The 21,328-nt window shown below is 34.1% G+C and overlaps 1 protein-coding gene across 1 annotated transcript in view; it reads right to left on the reverse strand.

Moving 5' to 3' along the window:
• The window catches only part of EIF3E (eukaryotic translation initiation factor 3 subunit E), a 47,682-nt gene that overhangs the window by 17,738 nt on the left and 8,616 nt on the right, over positions 1–21,328 (reverse strand). The window contains exons 4-8 of the mRNA XM_070382180.1: positions 18,550–18,592; positions 17,392–17,496; positions 11,793–11,918; positions 10,989–11,113; positions 84–210 (exon numbers count right to left, since the gene is read on the reverse strand). Of these exons, the coding sequence (XP_070238281.1) occupies positions 84–210; positions 10,989–11,113; positions 11,793–11,918; positions 17,392–17,496; positions 18,550–18,592 (526 nt within the window). The remainder of the gene's footprint in view (positions 1–83; positions 211–10,988; positions 11,114–11,792; positions 11,919–17,391; positions 17,497–18,549; positions 18,593–21,328) is intronic.

Consider the following 21,328-nt stretch of genomic DNA (forward strand, 5'->3'; position numbering starts at 1 on the left):
AGAACTAAGAGTCCTACTTCTTCAAGAAAAAGAGGTTAAAGTTTAGGCACATTTTAAAAATCAATAAAGATTTTACTTTTTACCTGCTGAATAACTTTGACCAGATCTTTTAGCACCTGCCGGCGTTTCCGAACATCTTTGTTTGTTATGACTGCTGTGGTCAAGTAGCGGAGAATATGTGGACACATCGTTTGAATTGCATTAAGATACCTAAATAAAAACATGCAATTTACTTAATAACTTACCAAGTTTTCTAGATCTATAATCATCTGTGATTTAAAGAAAACACTTAAGCAGCCCATCAGACTGCACTGTTCCAGTAACCAAGGATTGTAAAACAATTACAAATGAGTATTATTAGGGCCATCTTCACCAAGAAAAAGTTTAAATGTAAGAATGCTAGCTGGTATTTCTCAATTTGGAGTGAGATGAGAGACTCACTTAAGAGGTAAATAATTCTATTACCACTGCTGAGTAAAAGGATTTTGAAAGGCTCTTATATAAGCCATCAGTCTGTTTCAAAAGATTTCATTTACCTGTAAGAACAAATGTTATGAAAAGCTATGTGCAAAACACTCCTCATAATTAAGAGAATCAGGCGCTTACACAAATTGAATTAAAAACAATTAATTTCAGGGGATGGAAGACTGGAAACTATTCTGATGATAAGCAGCTGACCACCCTGGTCATTCGGTATTTATACCTGTATTTCTTCTGCTCAATTTCCTTTTACAGCTCTCTCATTTTTATCCAGTAAGAACCTCTGAGAACCATGTTGGAAATATTTGTCAATAAAGTCCATTTCTTTTAGTTGAATCTTCAAGCTCCAAAGTACCCACCCAGCTCTATCTCCCAGCATACCACTGACTGCCTCCTGCTTTCCTCACTTCTCATTAAAGCTCACACCACATGAACTGCTCCCCCAAACACATCCCTCTCAACGTCTAAATGCTAGCCATTCTTCAAGGTCTAGAAGAGAAACCTTATCTCCCAAGATCTCCCAGATTATAATGTTAATAAATCTCTATACTTTGTCATAATGTAGATACGCCATAAAATGTTGTTTGAACTCATCAGAGGACCCTACAATCTGATAATAACCTACCATTTAGATAAAATCTAGTTCCACTTACTCCTCTTTAAATTCCCTCTAAACAAGGCAAGGTATAAAAATAATCAACATTAACTCAAGAACAAAACAATTTCTAAGAAAAGATAACTAACTAAATCAGCTAAAAGCTTCATTATCTGAAAAATTAAGTATGAGTTTCAGGCAGAAAATTTTAAATGCAATTTTTGTTGTTCAGTACAAGTGACTGCCTCAATACTATTACCAGAGACATGGTATATAGGAGAGCATGATTGATTTTCTTAATCAGATTTGAAGTAGGTAGTTTTAGTAGACATTTATGGAACTCATTCATAGATTTATTCATACAAGATTAAAGTTTATTTTATATGATGGTAACCCCCTCCTTTTTACTTATCCTTTCTCTGTATTATTGCATCATGTATAATTTCACTGTTTTTATTGGAAAATGATGTCCTTAAGAAATCATTTCTCTCTATGTGGGTATATAGCTGGGTTAGAAAATTATTGTGAAGGGCCAGATAATGAATATTTTAGGTTTTGCAGGTCAAGAGGCAAGACTCAGAATATTAATCAGGCACCTATATAAAAATAAAACAGCCTATTATACAGAGTGAAGTAAGCCAGAAGGAAAAACATAAATACAGTATACTAACGCACATATATGGAATTTAGAAAGATGGTAACAATAACCCGGTGTACGAGACAGCAAAAGAGACACTGATGTATAGAACAGTCTTATGGACTCTGTGGGAGAGGGAGAGGGTGGGAAGATTTGGGAGAATGGCAATGAAACATGTAAAATATCATGTAGGAAACGAGTTGCCAGTCCAGGTTCGATGCATGATGCTGGATGCTTGGGGCTGGCGCACTGGGACGGCCCAGAGGGATGGTATGGGGAGGGAGGAGGGAGGAGGGTTCGGGATGGGGAACACATGTATACCTGTGGCGGATTCATTTTGATATTTGGCAAAACTAATACAATTATGTAAAGTTTAAAAATAAAATAAAATTGGAAGAATAAAAAAAAAAAAAAATTAACCGTGAAAAAAAAATAATAATAAACTAAGGGAGTTTCTAGGTTAAAAAAATAAAAAATAAAATAAAACAAATTTCTAAAATATTTTATTATAAAAACTCAAAAAATATAATAGCTGACTACAAATATTTATAATTCAAGTCTACTAATAAAAATAGTAAAATTCCAACTTTGCTTAATTGGGTTCAAATTTAGAGATCCCTATTAAAATTTATTGCAAATGTTTATTTGTTAATGCTAATCTGTAATGAGATTTTTCATATTTAACCTGACAATGATTTTTTAATGTATGCAGGTACTACCAAACATTAATATCAATGATAAGACTTTAATTTAGCATATTTATCACTTGGGGAAGGCTTTTTTAGAATTCTGTTAAGATCTTTTGATACTGCCTTTTAGCTATCATTATATTGCAAATAAATCATTTCTATTTCAACTGCACAGTTAGATGGATTTTCATACACAGAAATTTCCTTTGTACTTACAATGAGATCTAAAACTTTTTGGAAATGTAACTTGAGCTTAAAAAAATGTATCTGCTACAAATCTGTGTGGGAATGAAGGTCTCATTTCTTCTTTAGACTTTTGAAAGAACAGGAAAGGTTAAAGCAGCTAGACATTACTTAGGATTCATACTATGTTATTCATCATCAAATGCCTGCTGCAGTACAAGTCTGCATGTAAGTACTGTTCAGATATGTAATTTTAGGTTGAACTAAGAAACGTTAAGTCTATACCAAAATATAACTTCCAGAGCCATCCAGGGCTTGCTCATAGTGGTTGAGGGCAATTTTTTGTTAAGGAAAATTTCCATCTTACTCCAACCTAGAAAAAGTCACAATAAAACTTTGCCACTGCAAAGCCATTCACTGTGGTACTAGGGAAAGTCAAGATATTCTATTGATCAAACAGAAACTCAGGGACTGTGAACAGTTAAGCCCACAAAAGAAAATGAAGCTCACTGTTGACGCTAATGGTTTAATAATACACCATGGATTCAGGAATCTTCCACAAAATACATGGAAATGTATAGTGCAATGGACAACTATAGGCTTTCAACACCTCACATTTTCACAAGCTTTGTAAATTTGTCCAATAATAAGCAATTTTCTCCCCCACATATATTTGCCACCAATATTTTTAACATAGTTTAGCAGATTCCACTCCAGGTTGTACTAAATTAGTGTTTTCTTAACTCTGAAAATATTTTCAACTGTAGTTGTTCCACAGACTATTTATAATAAAGGCATGTTCTTCAGACACTTCAAATTCCAACAGTGATTCCTCAAATCAACAACTAGCCATAATGATAAACATCTATCAACAGAATCTAAGAAATCACTAAAAAATCATATACTTTATTTCTTAATTGACTACTTATGAGCTCCCAATATCTTCAGTTCTGAGGAACAGTTCTCAGTAGAAGGCTATAAGTTTTAAACCAATTCTTTTTTTCTGGACATATTTTTTTGGCTGCTGCAACTGAACGTAACTAGTAAACGGCTTTCCTTACTTGGTTAACAAAAGAGCTGTTCAGAAACTTACTTTGGTTGAAGCCTCATTTTCCTTAATTTTGTGAGGAAATTCTGCTGCAATATTGTTTTAAATTTCCTAAATTTTCTGAGAGCTGCTTTATAATCAGTTGGGAATACTGTAATGAATGCTTATGGCCTGGTTATATGGATGAACACTGTACACTTTTAGCATATCTACAATGTCAGTTCAAAGCTTTGCTTTCTAATTTGAAACAAAATATTTCCAGTGTATTGTGCCTTAAAATTTAAGCACATCTGAAATCCACTTTTCTCCTGTTGTTTTGACATGATGAGTATGCACTGATAAAATGCTGCCATGTAGATACACATGACACTTGAAAAGGGCCAGGCACTAGGGCAGCATCACTGGGATTCAAAGAGCACTGAGCAGCAGTGAAGCAAGGCAAGTGCAACAACGTATGACCATTTCCGTCACAACAATTCTACTCTGCTGTTACTGTCCGAAAGCAGATATAGATCATCTCTGTATCTCTCTATATCCATCTATCTCTATACGTGCACGGATCAGATAGATCAATATAGATCAATGACATTAAAACTGTAATTTCATAATTTTCACATCACAAAATATTATTCTTTTCACTGTTTTTCCTAACCATTTAAAATGCAAAAGTCATTCTCAGATTGCAGGCCATGAGAAAAAAGGTAATGGGCCACAATTTTTAGCTCGCGGTCCATAGCTTTTGGTATACAGCATTACCACAGTAGACTTCCAAACACAGCAGGGAATTCCTACCTGCTAGGAAAGAAGCGATCCTGTCTATGTATGGGTGCAAGTTATCTATATTGATCAGTACAAAAAGGAAGGGAGTGAGGATTAAGGGTGATTCTGGGCAAGTCATCTTAGTGTAAACTAAGGATCAGTAATCATATGATTTAGTTCAAATATAAAAAAACTAGGTATTGCTATTTAACAGCCTGCCAGTAACCACTGTGCTTTTCTGTTATACTTCTCTATCATTCATCTCCTTTCTTCTTTATCAATAAAAATTTTAAAGTCAAATCAATTTTCATCTTCTAACTTCTCCAGGTCTCACTGGTAAGTGTCATAAATTTATACTGTTTAACACGCACAATACATCTGCTGCTGATGCCAAGTCGCTTCAGTCGTGTCCGACTCTGTGCGACCCCACAGACGGAACCCACCAGGCTCCCCCGTCCCTGGGATTCTCCAGGCAAGAACACCGAAGTGGGTTGCCATTTCCTTCTCCAATGCATGAAGGTGAAAAGTGAAAGTGAAGTCGCTCAGTCGTGTCTGACTCTGAGCGACCCCATGGACTGCAGCCTGCCGGGCTACTCCATCCATGGGTTTTCCAGGCAAGAGTACTAGAGTGGGGTGCCATCGCCTTCTCTGGCACAATACATCTATATTTAGTTAAATATGTTCTTAAGCTACTTGTGTTATTTGTTTGGATTATAAACTATGTAAGAAAAGAGCCTATACTTTCTCCATTTTTGAAATCTAACTTAAAACTATTTTTCCTTTAAATCAGAGGTTCAGTATTTATTGTGTTCTGAAGTGCAATTTCAGGAAGGTCAAATAAGAAAGTTTACTCTTTCTCTAGCACAACCCTGCTCTGACTGTTTAATTTTATGGAAGTGTTCTTACAGTATTTTTTAATTATAAGTCAGAATGTTTAGTAATCAAAGGATAAGACAGAATAAACCACCAAATAAAATTCTCCTCTCAAACATGCTTATAATCTAGTTAGGGTGATAAGGCAATTGTAAGTTTTTTTTAGAAAGACATTAATTAAACTTCAAGTATAAGGTAGGCACAATATACAGGACCTTATGTAGGAAGTAAACCTGAGCTGGATCTTGAAAAACAGGCAGGCTTTGAATTGGTACAAAAAGAAGAAAAGGGTATTTCCAGAAAGGCTAAAAAAATTTAAAAAGGCTAGACTTACTATAACTGCAGAGGATGGATTTTTAGAGATCATCCTAAGCTGAAGCAAGTAAAATACTTGCATAAAAAAGTTTTCTTGTCAGGAACAATTAGGAAGTTTTGGAAAAATAACGGCAGATAGTATGTGAGGATAAATTCTGGACACGATCTAGTTGACTGTTAACAGTAAAACTTGAAATTTCTTAGGAAATACACATTTTTTAATTTAGAAAACAAATCAAACATTCTTTTGCTAACTGAACTTTGAATCTTTTTTTACAAATGGAGAGTAACGAGAGCATTGTATTACATATGCATTCTTCTTACTAAATAGCATCTACGTTAGGAAGCCTCATCTCTAATAGCCTACGAACACTGTTCCAGCTTACATTTGATACCTTATCTTATATATTATATTACATTTAAAAGTTCAACATTTTCAAACGTGTAAATCATCTCCATTTTAGATTCAGAATAAATTATGGCAGAAATGATAATGTATATGATATAAGAGACTCAACCGGCTCTGGCATCTAAACTTTCACTTCAAGGACAAAAGTATAAATAATCATCGCAGTACTTTTTGTACTTGAAAAAAGCCTGAAATCACAATCTATATAAACTATCAATTTAACATATACTCAATGAACCACATTAAATTGTATTTCTGTGCTATTAGAAATTAAAACCAGAAAAATATGATACTTTCTCCATTAATACCTACTATATACCAATGACAATTGAAAAAGACATACTGACTGTAGAGACATAAATGCAAGTTACACACTACTTCCTAAAACCTACTCTACTTAAAGAATATGCAATCTAGGAAAACGAATGAAACAATAATCTGTCAAGCCAACTGGGTGTTTTCTCACATGAAAAAGTTATAATCAGGCAAAAATGAGAATATGTCATTAAGACATTACTAATGAGGAAGAAAATATGATGGCAACCTGACCCTATGGCAAGTGAAGATGATAAGCACCATATTTTGGAGAAATTTTAAAGCTGTAATACTAAGTTGGGAGGATGAAAATGTTTGACATTTACTAATACATTGCTAATTTTATTTTCACTGCCTTTGTTCTGTTTTTCTGTACTTTTAATCAAGGTTTTAAAAGTCGAACAAGTATTCTAGGCTATGAACTAATTTCTGAGTGCTGCTTTGGCAGGTATTTCATAATTATAACACTTAATCTCTTTGATTCAGTTATTTATAAAACTTTTAATAATGCCCAGTTTTACTGTATTTTTGTCCAGGAAGCACATGCTATGAAATTTCTAGTTTTTAAAAACGTATTCAGAGATTTTTAATGGCATAAGGTATTCTTTTTTATACATGAACCCATGGAAATACAAATGAAAGCATTAAGCCTACTTACAAAATACAGCTTCATAATTAACTGTCTTAATTCTAAGTTGTTATTTTAATTATATTTCTATAACCATGAACCTTTATGTTACTTTAAAATTTAAAAAATATTTTTTGCATTGTTTTCCTTTATAAGTTTGATTTTTTATCTTCAACAAAACTTTCTGCTATCTCAACTACTACCTTTATATTTCTACTATTTATAATAAATGATTCTACTAAGGAATTAAATATAGTTGTAATTATATAAAAGCCATAAGGTTGTCAAGAACAAATCCATACTATTTCCCCTTGATCTGTATTATAGAATTTTTACAGTGGGTTTGAATATTTTTACTTTTCTTGTTTATTTTATTTAAAGATGTGTTTTTAAAATCAGCTCAATAATATTCCTCTCTGGATACACATGAAACTATAAAAACTATAGGAGAGTGAGTCTATCCATAAGTAGTAGCGTGGAAGGCCAATTCCTAGGGATCCCTATGACTTTATACAAGAAAACCTGTCCTTATAACCCACCTGCTAGGTACCAAGATTAGAGCCAGCTATTACAGTATCTAATGTCTGAATCAAATTTGCTCATTTAGGGAAGGTTCATACTTTGCACTCATGACTTTAGAGATATTAATAAATTCATAAGACAATCTTACAGGTTTATTATTCAGAAGGGAGGCAAAATACTACATGACAATTTTATTTTTAATCTCCTCTCATTTGAATGCATGTCTGATTAACCCCCATAAATACTGAGAACTATATCCTTAATTTTTGAATTTGAAATTCTCACAAAACATCTTTTTTCATAAGATGCATGGATAGTTTAAAATTAAAGATAGGTAGTACTCATCAATTTAGTAAGAGAAAACTATCGTTATTAGGAAGACTTGAGAACTTGATAAAAAATATTTAAATCAATACTGGGGACCAGGAAAGAAAGAAGATGGGGGCAAAGTGAGAGGTAGTTGATCTGAAATAGAATCATAAAAAGAGAAGTATAGAAAAAAGCAAATCTTGGAAAAGTCCACTCAAATATTTAGGGTGACATACACACCACAACATGTTCCTGACCTGGATCCTGGATAGACCTAGTGACAAAAATATTGTGGAAATGGATATGTTAATATGAATGGTGCTATTAAACATTCTAGTCACATAAATTAATATTCTATCCTGATTCCAAGTATTCATAAAGAAATCTTCTGTACTCCACAACTTCCTATATAAATATTAAACCTATAGGGTCAGAACAATCTGGTCAATGTTTCATGTTCTTAGTCCTCTTAGCACTTATAGCAAATGATGGCATGTCAGTTTTTTTGAAGTTGGTTTAGCTTTTTTCTTTGCAAATAAACCCCTAAAATACTACCAAATAAAGCTGTGGGCTTCCTATACCAAAAGTCAGAAAAAAATATAACATCCTTGTAGGATCTTACTTGAGTACACAGTGACTTTCCTTTTTTAACCTTTTCTAAGAGCTTACTTAATGCAACAAATGTACTATAACTTAACTTTCCAGATTACAATCTATTATTGCATCCAGCAAAGAGTATGCAACTATAAAATTTTAGGGGCTTCCCTGGTGCTTCAGCTGGTAAAGAATCCACCTGCAATGCAGAAGACCTGGGTTTGATCCCTGGGTTGGGAAGATCCCTTGGAGAAGGGAAAGGCTACTCACTCCAGTATTCTGGCCTGGAGAACTCCATGGACTGCATAGTTCCTAGGGTTGCAAAAGAACCCTAGGAACTATACAGTCCTAGGCAAGACAAGACTGAGCAACGTTCAATTTCCTACAAAGAGGGTTTCTTTAAGGAGGAACAGCAGCTCAGATAGAAATAAGCTTTTATGCCTTACCGACTATTGTGAACCTAGATGGTATATCTGAATGCTATAATCTCTAATAAAATAAATAACTGTAAACCATGTAAGTTATAAAAAATTTTATCTCTTGTAATTTACATTTAAAATTTAATGCTGGAATCATAAACTGTCTTCTACCTCACTTAATGCCATGTAGTTTTTGCTTTTTCAAGGAAAGATCAAAAAAATTTCCTGTTACAAAAACTTCCTTGCCTGTGTTCAGTTTTAACAAACTGGACTAGTGTATCATGATACAAGGGCTTCCCTTGTGGCTCAGCTGGTAAAGAATCCACCTGAGGGAGACCTGGGTTTGATCCCTGGGTTTGGAAGATCCCCTGGAGAAGGTAAAGTCTACCCACTCCAGTATTATGGCCTGGAAAATTCCATGGACTGTATAGTCTACGGGGTCACAAAGAGTCGGACACAACTGAGCAACTTTCACTATCCTGCAAATACTGACTAAATACACTAATACTGAACTTAAGTTATAATATTAATACAGAAAATAAGCCAAGCAGATTTCTGATAAAAGTGCTTCTATTTGCCAGATTCAGGGGAATATTTAGCATTTAATGGAGAAAACACAATTTATACCATTTAAAAATGGCTCCCTGTTTCTACATTTAAAAATTACTGGCACTTCTTGGTTGGCAAATATTTTTCATCTTTATCACCACCAATAATTTCTCTTAAAGTTCAGATGTTCATGTTAACAACTTAACTGAAGAAGTCAAATATTTCAGTGTTAAAAACCTTAATAAACTGAGCATTTAAAGAACATGGTTACTAATGTGATCAGTTTAGATGATTATATTTCATCAACTTATGTAAAAATATTGCTAGAGTACTACTGCCTTGTTTTTAAAACTTCAGAAAATCACACAAAAAATATAGGTTATTCAATGTTCACTGATTTTATATTAAAAGGGTATTATACCATCAATTCCTAAACTATACTTTTGTAAAGTAAATACACATTTTAGAAAAAAATTAAAATCTTAATTTGACAGACAACAATAAGCAAAAATCAAGTGAAATGTATTAGGATCTCTATCTTAATTTAGGTTAAAAATAACAGAAATACGGCTCAAAGTATTTATGTGTGATTTAGCCAACAATGCAGTTAATAAGTCACACCCAGAAACAAAAGTTAATGAAATCTTGGGTTAAATTAATAAAAGCATATGCACTGGTCACTGAAGCTAATATTGCCACTGTTTTCTATAAAGCTTAGATATTCTAGAATAAGCTTTCAATTTTAAACATCCAGATTTTGAAAACGCTATGGATAAACTGGTGGTTATCTAAGAACGGCAGCCATAATAAAAGAACGTAACAAACTACATTACTTGATAAAATCAGAGATATTTAGCTTGAAGGAAAGAAAAATAAGGAAAATTATCTTCAGGTATCTGAAATATTTTCATAAAGTAAGTCCTGTTTTCTGTTGCTCCAACCAAAATAATAAGAAATAACAGGTAGAAGATTCAGAGGCATAAAGAATAAATTTTAAAAATGACTTCTACCTAATGATAGAATAGTATAGTTCACAAAGCAGTGTATTTCTTGTTACCAAAAGCTGGATGATAGAGCAAAGATGATATAATAGGGATTCCTGGGATGTATTATCTTCCTTCCAAATAATACAGCCTAAAGTCTTCTAATTCTGAAGCTTTCATGCAAGTATGAATTACCTGGATTTTTGTTACACAGAAGATTCTATTCAGTTCTTCTAGGATAAGGCATAACATTCTGCAAAATACTGATGCTGGTGGCCCAGGGACCACACTTAAAGAGCACTTTAGGGCTCAGAATATACTTTTATCAAATAATTTACTTAAGAGTTATATGTAAGCTTTTTCCATGAACAAGCACATCTACCACATGAAGAAGGGAAAAAAAATGTGAAAACAAATTTAAATGTTAGAAGTACATTTTAAATTTTAAAAATCCCGTTTGATTTCATATAATTAAAGTGAAAATTATACAGTGGGGACTTCCCTGGTGGTCCAGTGGCTAAAACTGCAGCTCCGATGCAGGGGGCCCAGTTCAATCCCTGGTTGGGAAGCTAGATCCCACATGCCACAACTAAAAGCTCCCGCAGGCCACAACAAAGACACAGTGCGGCCAGATAAATAAACAAATAAATATTTAAAAAAAAAAACAGTGAAATAACTTACTGTGGCTGGTAAAGGAAGAGATCAATAATGTTATCGCGCCCTTTGGGATGATTGAAGAAAACAAACAGAGACCAATGAATAAGCCATGTCCGCTGCTGAAGAGACTGAAGTGGAGAACTCACAGACTAAAGGATTAAAAAATGTATACAAAGGAAATATTAATATATGAGAAAGAGGAAAGGGAATAAATTATTGCTAATACAGGAATTTTAAAATGAGAACCTTCTAAAGCATGCACACTGTGATTCTTACGATCAAAGTCCAATCTCCTATACTACTCTGCTCTCTACATGACCCTTGACATTCAAAATTTCCCTGTTCTCAGAGACAAATTCAACAATGTCCACTAAGCCATTTTTACAGAGCCTCTAAGTTACACTCATTTCAGAAAACATTTTTAAAAGCAAGCACTAAATTAAATACTCCATTAAAAGAGGTTTTATTAGACACTAATAGGAGATGAAAAATGTCTTCTGCATAGGACTTTCAATAAAGGGTAGCACTAAGAGTATTATGTCTCTTCCACTGAAACAGGTAAAAGAGGCATTACAGCTCTAACAAAAATGAAAGCGGAGTTATTTTCTCTAAGAGCCAAAAGAAGTTTGACAACTTCCTTCAAGGAGATTCAGTAAAATTAATCAACCCACTAACCCACTGTGATTTTTAAGTCAGGTCAACATTTTAGTTTAGTCTTCCTCCCTCCCATTCTTCCTTCCTTTTAAAAGTACACAGTGCTTTTCCTATTAAGAAGTATGAAGGATACATAGAAACTTCAGAGAATCACCTTAAAAAGGTGTAACTCACATTATTATCTATGGTCTCTTTTAGCCGTGTCAGGTCTTCCATGGCTGCATCCCAATTCTGCATTAAGATCTCAGAGGCCAGTTTTCCCCAGAGTGAACTCAAAGCATTTCTATCCGTTGCTGGAACCTGTTGAAGCCATCATAATTAATTATATTCTGAATACTCTGGAGGAATAGATAATGTTAAACCCTACATATCCACCCAGCCTACTAAAAAATCTAAAGCTCTCTTCCCAAAACTGCCCTTTATTTGGATCACACTGGTTAAGCTGACTCAAACAGCTTTCATTTAACTTAATTTACTAAAAATACTCAGGTCTTTGATATTCAGTCTAGATCAGAAAATAAAGAGTAACCTAAAACTAGGATACAGCACCAGTGTTTTAGCATAATCCATTTCAGATAATTTTAATCAGGGTTTCCCTGGTGGTTCAGATGGTAAAGAATCTGCCTGCAATCCAGGAGACCTGGGTTTGATCCCTGGGCTGGGAAGATCCCATGGAGAAGGCATGGCAACCCACTCCAGTATTCTTGCCTAGAGAATCCCAATGGACAGAGGAGTCTGGTGGGCTATAGTCCATGGAGTTGCAAAGAGTTGGACACGACTGAGTGACTAAGTACACAGCACATACACAATTAATCGAATTTTAGAGCCCTAAATCTTTGCCAAGATTTAAGATTCAGAAGCAATTTGTTACTAAAAATTTGGAGTAAAGATGTGGAAATGAAGACTTGTGGATCTCATTTACAATTTAAAAAAAATTTTCAGAACAAAAAACTTTCTGAATTACGATACAAGTGGAAAAAGTCACAAAAAGAAAAGCAAGTGTATTGGCTAATAACATTAATAATTATCAAAGGAATATGCAATGAGCAACAAAAGTTCATTTTCTTATACAATCCTAATACCATGAAAGGTAAATAAAAACTTTTTATCTTCATTAAAAATGAGGGCAGAAATGATGCATGGAGAGCATAACTTGTTGAAAATTATACCTCTATTCATAAAAGCTATAAATTTCACACTGCAATTTTAACCTACAAAAAAAGAGAAATGAGGGCCATGCTATCTCCTCTTGCCATTGGTGGAAGAGTATCATAAACCCAAACACCTATAAGGACTAGGCTACCAACAAAAACAAGTAAAGCCGGACTCTCAAAAAGCAAGGCAAAGAAAAGTGGATTATATAATGACTCTGAACTGTGCTAAAGCAGCAGAAGCAAGTGAGTGTATTGGAGGCAGAATACCTTTTTCACTGAAGCATTTACATGGTGGTATTAATTGTAAAGTACCATTAGTACATATCATAATTACAAGTTAAATAAAATTATATGGGCAGGACTGGAAATCCAAAAACTAAGAATTTTGGCTCTACCACTATAAACAGCTGAGCCATCTGTGCTTTAGCTTCCTCATTTATAGGATAAAGATACTATCAGAACCCACCTCAACTGTTGTATGAGTTAGATGACATAATATATGTAAAGATGATTACATCATCATCTGACACATAATACAAACTCAGAAAATATGAGTCATTACCAAAACAATAATGAGACTAGAAATGACGATACAGAGTACTATAGGCTGCCTTAACTATGAGGATTAAGACCACACCTAATTCAGACTCAGCCTATACTAAGATTCTTCCTTTGACGGCAATAACTAATTCAAATATACTGAAAAATATATAACAAACTCTTAAAACAGGCAAACTCTTAGAACAGGCAAATAGCAGAGACTGAATTTGCAAATTAAAATTGGAAACATAATGAAACCACTGGTTCTTATTATTGTTACAATTTATGTCCACAAAAAACTTGTATATGAATATTCATTATCTTTATTTGAAACAGACAAAACCCAGAACTAATCCAAATGTTTATTAATGAATGAACAGAAAAACTAGTATATTCCTAGAACGTAAAGAATCAAACTTCTGATACATACAACAACACAAACACATCTCAAAAACTTGCTAGCCAAAATATGCCAGGCACAAGCTTAAAAATATCATTCCTCTTAAAATGAAATTCTACAAGGCCACTCTAATAGGGATGGAAACCAATCAGTAGACGAACAAGAGATGAGGTATGACTGCAAATGGAAACAAGGGGTCTTTCTGGGGTAAAATATTCTTTATCTTGATTTGGTGCTGGCTGCACAGGTATGTGCATGTTAAAACTTACTAAAATTAAAAACCTGACACAAATATCATAAAACTATTGTTCAGATTACAAAGGAGAAGATGTTTGATCCTTACAAAGAAATCTAAGTACTAATATTTCACTGAAATTTAAGATGTCATCAATTTTAAGGTGTATTAATTATTTTAGGTCAATTTAGGACACATCCCAATTTTAGATGTTAAAATGGGATGAACGATGTATGAAATACACATCTTTTACAGTGACATTATCAAGCAGAGCACATCTGATCCAAATCTTCAGTCAAGATTCTAAAACTCAAAATAAATAAATACACTAAAAAAAAAAAAGAAAAGATTTTAAAATCCAACAACTCAAGGAAATGGGAACCCACTCCAGTGTTCTTGCCTGGAGAATCCCAGGGACGGGGGAGCCTGGTGAGCTGCCGTCTATGGGGTCGCACAGAGTCGGACACAACTGAAGTGACTTAGCAGCAGCAGCAACTCAACATTACTCACATTTTCTTGAGTCAAGGAAAAGTACCTTTAAATTGAATGACAAGTACTGAAGAGTAGGAAATTTTAAATTCTAAGTGAATCACATACACAAATATGATCACCAACAGTCCCAGCATCTTAAAATTACTTTTATTTCAAATAGCTGTTGGATGAGGGCAGGGGTTATATTTCGAAGCCAGACCAAAGACCACAGTGAGGGCAAATTCTAACAAAATAATTAAAATACAGTGATAATAACTTTCAAAACAAAAAAATTTCCAAAATTTTTACCAAATTTATTGCACCATTTCAATTTAAATTAATGAATTTCTTACAGTATTATTCAAAGAAGTTTCGCAGTCAATGAGGGTGCATTTAAGTACTAGTTGGTATTTTCTAAAAGCCACCAAATCTTTTAAAAATAAAAGTAGATTCTAGGGTCACACAGCTTTAATTTATACAACACTAACCTACAATAGGTCACTCAGAGAGTCAAATTCTAATCTCAGATCATAGTTACAATGGTTCTTTCATAGCTTATGTTTCCCTAACCATAGATTTAAAAGACTAATCAACTACTAGGAAAGAATTGAGAAATGAAAACAGGTCCTTTGCAAAAAAATAAAATTAAATAACCAATAAGCAAAAACACTTGATATTATTTATCCCAAATTTAATATAGGATTTTTATCTTTGCTATTAAGAAGATCTCAAATACACAGATTTTATAATTGTGCCTATCTATATCAAAAGTAAAATAAACCAGCTTAAAACTCAGCTTGGTTAGCCTTTATCAATATGCCAACATGAAATAACCAACTCCATGTGACTCAATTTTTCTGTGGCACAAGATGGGATAAAAAGTTTAAAGTGAATTGCACCTAATTTCTGAGTACTGTCCAATCACTGTATTTTGATTCTTAACATAAAACATTAATTTTGTATCTGGACCATGGTATTCAACCACTGGAATGTCATCTGAGTTCTATCATAAGATTTGCCAGGTGATGCAAAAGCTTAAGATCAATCCAGAATTTTTTAAAGACAGGAAACCAAGTGAGATCTTCATATTTTACAAAAGTAAATATAAAAACTCTGCAAACTTTTAAAGTATACACCATCTATCTGAGCCACCAGGGAGGCCCCATACATGAAGCACATGCAGAAATTTTCAGACTAAACCATACTACATAAACATAATAATACTATTAAAACTAAAATATGTAATACATGTTAGGATAAAAAGCTTTTTGTAGCAGTGCAGCAAGTTTTTTAATTCCCAAAAGGTTCATGCATACTACTCTGGCTCAAGTCCATGTCATTACAGTTGGCTCTTCATACCAACCTGCTTTCAAGGGTGGATATGCTAGAAGAGTTTCAATATCTGGATTTCCAGCAGGTACCTTAAGTTTCCATGTCTTAGCAAAATGGCACATTCACTCACTGAGCAGCAACAATAAATTTACTGTGCTAGAACTCTAACATGACACTAAATCTTCATTCTCAAAATTCACTCCCAGCATTAACAAATGATATGAATAACCAACTCTTTTCATGTACCTGTAATCATAGCAGGCTTCTGATTTTACAATCCTCTTCTAAGCTGTTTACATTTCCAAAGTAATCAACTTTTGCTCTCTTAAATCCTTCATAATATTAAAAGTAAAACTGATGGAATTTTCTGATAAGCCACTACAAATTTAGCATCATCCATTACCTTCAATGCACTTGCAAGCTAACCACAGCTAAACTGCAAATTAAGAATTCATTTACAAATAGGAGTAAAAGAAAAAAAAATTTTTTTTCTCCAAATCAAACTCAGAAATAAAGTGAAATCTATTTCTTTGAAAGGATGGTACTTTTAAAAAACAAAGTTGTCTAAGTATTTTTTTAAAGTATAAAATTTATTTAATAACACCAAACTCTTCCTTCCCTTACAAAAAAAGGAAAATTTAATTTCCTAGAAAACAACCAAAGATAGGAGCCATTGAATGTTTTCTTTGTGACATGTGGGGCTAAAAGAAAAAGGTACCAGAAAACAGAGACAGAAAGAAGGGACTGTTCCAAGGTTAGAACACAAAAAGTCCCTGTCTTAAGAGGTAATTTCCCAACTTCTAGGATTAACTAGAGTTATCAGAGATGTAAGCAATTTCTTACTAAACCAAAGTAACGAATTATAATTTCTCAAATGAGAGGCTAGTTAAAACAAGAATTTTGGAGATTTTAGAAGGCATTTATTAATATAATTACCTAAACAGAAGACAGAATGAGAAAGAAATCTGTCAGTGTGAAGCCTGATTTTTCCTTTAGCTTCACACAACTCTCTTTACCTGACAAAAGCAATGAAACTAGAACTTGTCAGATAAGACAAAATTGCTATTATCTAGCAATACCATTTAAACTCATCTACTCCCTACAAAATGGGGAAAAAAAATTGAAATTTATGGTCTCATACCTGAGGGGGGGAAGTAAGTAGAAAAAGTTACTATTAAGGCATAAAATCTTTTTAAAATGTCATTAGAATTCCACAGCTGTTTAGAACAAGTTCAAGGAATACGTGCAGCATAAAACGTTGAACTAAAATTAGCAATAATAGATTTACTCACTAAAAATTAAGTAATATGCCACCTACAATGTGCCATTCACTGTGCCGGGCAGTATTATTATAACAAATCTATTACATGATAGAACTCTACAAATGCTAAAATCATACATCTATATATAAAATGACAAATTAGTGGTTCCTACTTTTGGATTTCAAGGACAAGCTAAATCTCCCTCCAAACTTTGAGGCCCTGACATAAGGTTTCCTGTTTCTCTCTGGCTTTTGTTGAAAGTTTATTTTTTCTTTTGCCAATGATGGCTGAAAACTTAATGGACAGACCCAAATCTATAGACCTGTTTTGAAGAACCAAGGCAACCTACAAAAGAGAGGGAAAAGAAAAGATTACTTACCAACACTCTAAAGAAGTAAAGATATTCTGCTGCTCCAGAGTAATTTCCACATTCATACTGGAATTTTGCATACCTGTACAGTGTATCTAAATATTCCTGCCTGAACTACAAAAAGAAAAAAGCTTAGGTTATGCTTCTTAATTTTGAGTTTTAAGATTCAAACCATTTACTCTTTCAAATGTCCCCAGATAGCAATTCTTTCAAAAATTGATCCCTCCCCCAGCCCAATATCAGAAAACCACATGACCCTTAAAATATATATTAGGAATTACTGAATTTCACATTCACAGCTCTGGCCTTGAGTTATGAATTGTAACATCTTCACTGTTGTGATACAAACTTGAACTATAGCTGAAGGTCTGACGTGTGAATCCCTTAGCTGGTAAAGGAGCTTAGACAACTATCTAGCACATGCATCCCTGTTAAGATTTTCTGATTCTGTATAAATAATGTGTACAGTAAATTTCAGTTCTCTGCAAAAACTGGCCCCCAAATTACACCCATTTTTAGAGTTTATGATTCAAACCTAGTGAAAGAGAAGAAATCTAAGAGAAAGGCTCCAAACTAGAACATTAACAAATATATCAAAACATTTTACATAGAAACTAGAAAAAGTAATCATGCACAGTAGTCAACATGCCTCCTGTTACAATAATTATGTGTTAAATAAAAGACAAAACTTGAATGCAAGCTAAATAATTAATTATATGCAAATGATTATACACACACTTTGAGTTAATGCAAGGGAAGGAGACTGGAAGATGACTATGTAAGCCTATAACAACATTCCTTTATCTGAGATTTATAAAGGTCTTGGTAACATCAAGGGCTACTACATTCCACAAGGTAGCCAAAGTGTTACTTATTGCTATTCTTCAAGGCATTTTAATTCATATTTAGTTCTGTTTTACCTGCTTGTCAGAAATACAAAAAGCTAACATGTTATCTAAAGGTAATTACAAGCGTATTATTTTCCAATCAAGACTAATTTTTAAAGCTCCAAAAACATACCTGGTCTTATGTCTAACACATTAATTGGGAAATTACATCCTTTTCAAGCCATGAATCTAACTATTAAGCATTGTTCTTTATTATTTATTCAGCATTGTACCTTTATTACAATATGACAACTAAACAGTTTTTTAAAAGACCACTTACACCATGCTTGTCTGCCAGGTAGTCAAACAGCATCCGACCATCCCTTAATAAAAAAATTTAAAAATTACTGTCTTTCACAGACCACAGAAAACAAGCATATTCAACTTCTACCTTATTACTCACATAAAGCCACACAATTACTTTAATATTTAACACTAAAAATAAGACTTCCAGAAATAAACTGGAGAAGGAAATGGCAACCCACTCCAGTGTTCTTGCCTGGAGAATCCCAGGGACGGAGAGCCTGGTGGGCTGCCGTCTCTGGGGTCGCACAGAGTCGGACACAACTGAAGCGACTTAGCAGCAGCAGAAATAAACAGAACATTACATGTTTTGAACATAAGGAATAGGAACTCAAGGAAAACTAAAGTTTAAAATTTCACTTTTGAGATTTCTTAAGCCCTAATTAAAAATCATATGTTCTGATTCACCACATGATCTCAGTTTTTCAGGTAATAAAACCAGAACATTCTGACTATTCTTATAGTGACATCAGTGAGATCTATTTAGGTGGTAACCTACTGAAAATGCTATTTGCTCTCTTGAGGACACATTTCTAATTGATAATATATTAGAATAGAGAAGGAAATAAACAGACGATACAAACAAGCACAAATTAATCCTATAGATTAATTTTGCCCCCCTCCACAATGTTAGTATTTTTCATAAGAACAGTGATTTGGCAAATTTCGAAGACTAACAAAGCATGCTTAACTTACAGGCTATCTGTGCTACACATTCTATCAATATACAGTTCATACCAAAGGGTCAAAAAACCCAATTTAACTTTTCTAGAAGTAGCATAACTTGAGATGCTGGCAGCCTAGTAAAAAACAAATTAGTGACAAAGACACAAGGGACAAATGACAGGTGGCAGAGTTGCCCGCCTTTTGCACATTTTCAAGACTGAAACCATTTCCTTATGTTTACTGCAAGAATGAATACTGTTGCATGTCTTTAGGAGCATAATTTTACTTGAAAGTTTAATGGGGAGGGGATATGAGCATATTATAATAATAAAAACATTTACAAAATTTTAACATAAAAAGATTTTTAAAAAACACCTCACTTAATACTTGCTGTAGACCACAGTGAAGAACTCTGTTACACACTTTATATTATAAAGTATATGGAGAAGGCAATGGCACCCCACTCCAGTACTCTTGCCTGGAAAATCCCATGGACAGAGGAGCCTGGTAGGCTGCAGTCCATGGGGTCGCTAAGAGTTGGGCACCACTGAGCGACTTCACTTTCACTTTTCACTTTCATGCATTTGAGAAGGAAACGGCAACCCACTCCAGTATTCTTGCCTGGAGAATTCCAGGGACAGAGGAGCTTCGTGGGCTGCCGTCGGTGGGGTCGCACAGAGTCGGACACGGCTGAAGCGACTCAGCAGTAGCCGCAGCATAGTATGTACATGTATAGTATGTATGTATAGCAAGTACATTGTAGTACTTGCTGCTTTTATAAAAAGAAATATCTGGTAACACTTTCTCAAATCACAAATAAAAACATAGAGCCAATCACTCTAAAAATTTGGTTCAGTGATGTATCATAAGAACTCAAGGTGCAACATGGTAAAATCCTGAACTCCTCCTCAAGTGAATATATTGATAGAAAAGATTTTCCATGATGGTAATATTCAATTTTACTAGAGGACTTTATTTTTAAACATTTTTAATGACACAAAGGTCTTCACTTAGTAAAGTCAACAATAAGTCTACTTCTAGCTAAGAGGAAGTCACGAATAAAAAATAACCTATCAGCTCTCTACCACCCTCCTCGGGCTGGGCATGGAAGGATAGGAGAGAATGATGCAATGTGATAAGAGAGCTCAGGATTTCCCGAACAGGTCCTCCCTAGGCACAGAGTTTCTCACCCGCAGCACTACTGACATTTTGGGTTGGGTGATTCTTTTAGGGGGAAGGGAGGATAGTATCTGATGCACTGTAGGATGTACAGCTGCATTCCTGGCCTCTCTTTAGATGCCAGCAGCATCTCTCTAATTGTGACAACCGAAAATGTCTCCAGACATTCCCAGAAGTCCCTGGAAAGAGGGGTGGAGGTGCTCAGCATAATGACATTTGGATTAACTGGTCAAGAAGTTCTAAGAACATTTAGTATTATCAGTTATAATTAAGGACTTCTTGGTCCCTACACAATAAAGATAAAGCAAAGTAAACAAAGTCATCATTTAGACCATGAACTTTTAGACTGAGTTACTAGATAAAGCATGAATTAATGTTTGTATTAATCCAGAAAAGAGAATTTTAGAATTCAGATTAAGGAGAGGTTACCTGAAGGCAATAGAAATAAAAACAGAAATAAGCAAAGAGGACCTAGTCAAATTTATAAGCTTTTGTACAGCAAAAGAAACCATAAGCAAAATGAAAAGATAATCCACTGACTGGAAAATATATATACAAATGATACGACCAACAAAGGCTTAATTTCCCAAAATACAAACAGCTCATAAGGGAATTCCCTGGTGGTCCAGTGCTCAGGACTTCTCACTTCTACTGCAGGAGGAACAGGTTTGAACTCTGGTTGGGGAATTAAGATCCTACATGCCACCCAATGTGACAAAACAAAAAAAAAAAATACAACAGCTCATATAACTCAACAACAACAAAGCAAGCAACCCAACTGAAAAAGGACATGAAGGTCTAAATAAACACTTCTCCAAAGAAGTCATACAGATGGCCAACAGGCATATGAAAATGTGCCCAACACTGCTAATTATTAGAGAAATGCAAATCAAAACTGCAATGAGGTACCA

This window comes from Bos mutus, chromosome 14 (genome assembly GCF_027580195.1).
Source record: "Bos mutus isolate GX-2022 chromosome 14, NWIPB_WYAK_1.1, whole genome shotgun sequence".
Classification (NCBI taxonomy): domain Eukaryota; kingdom Metazoa; phylum Chordata; class Mammalia; order Artiodactyla; family Bovidae; genus Bos; species Bos mutus.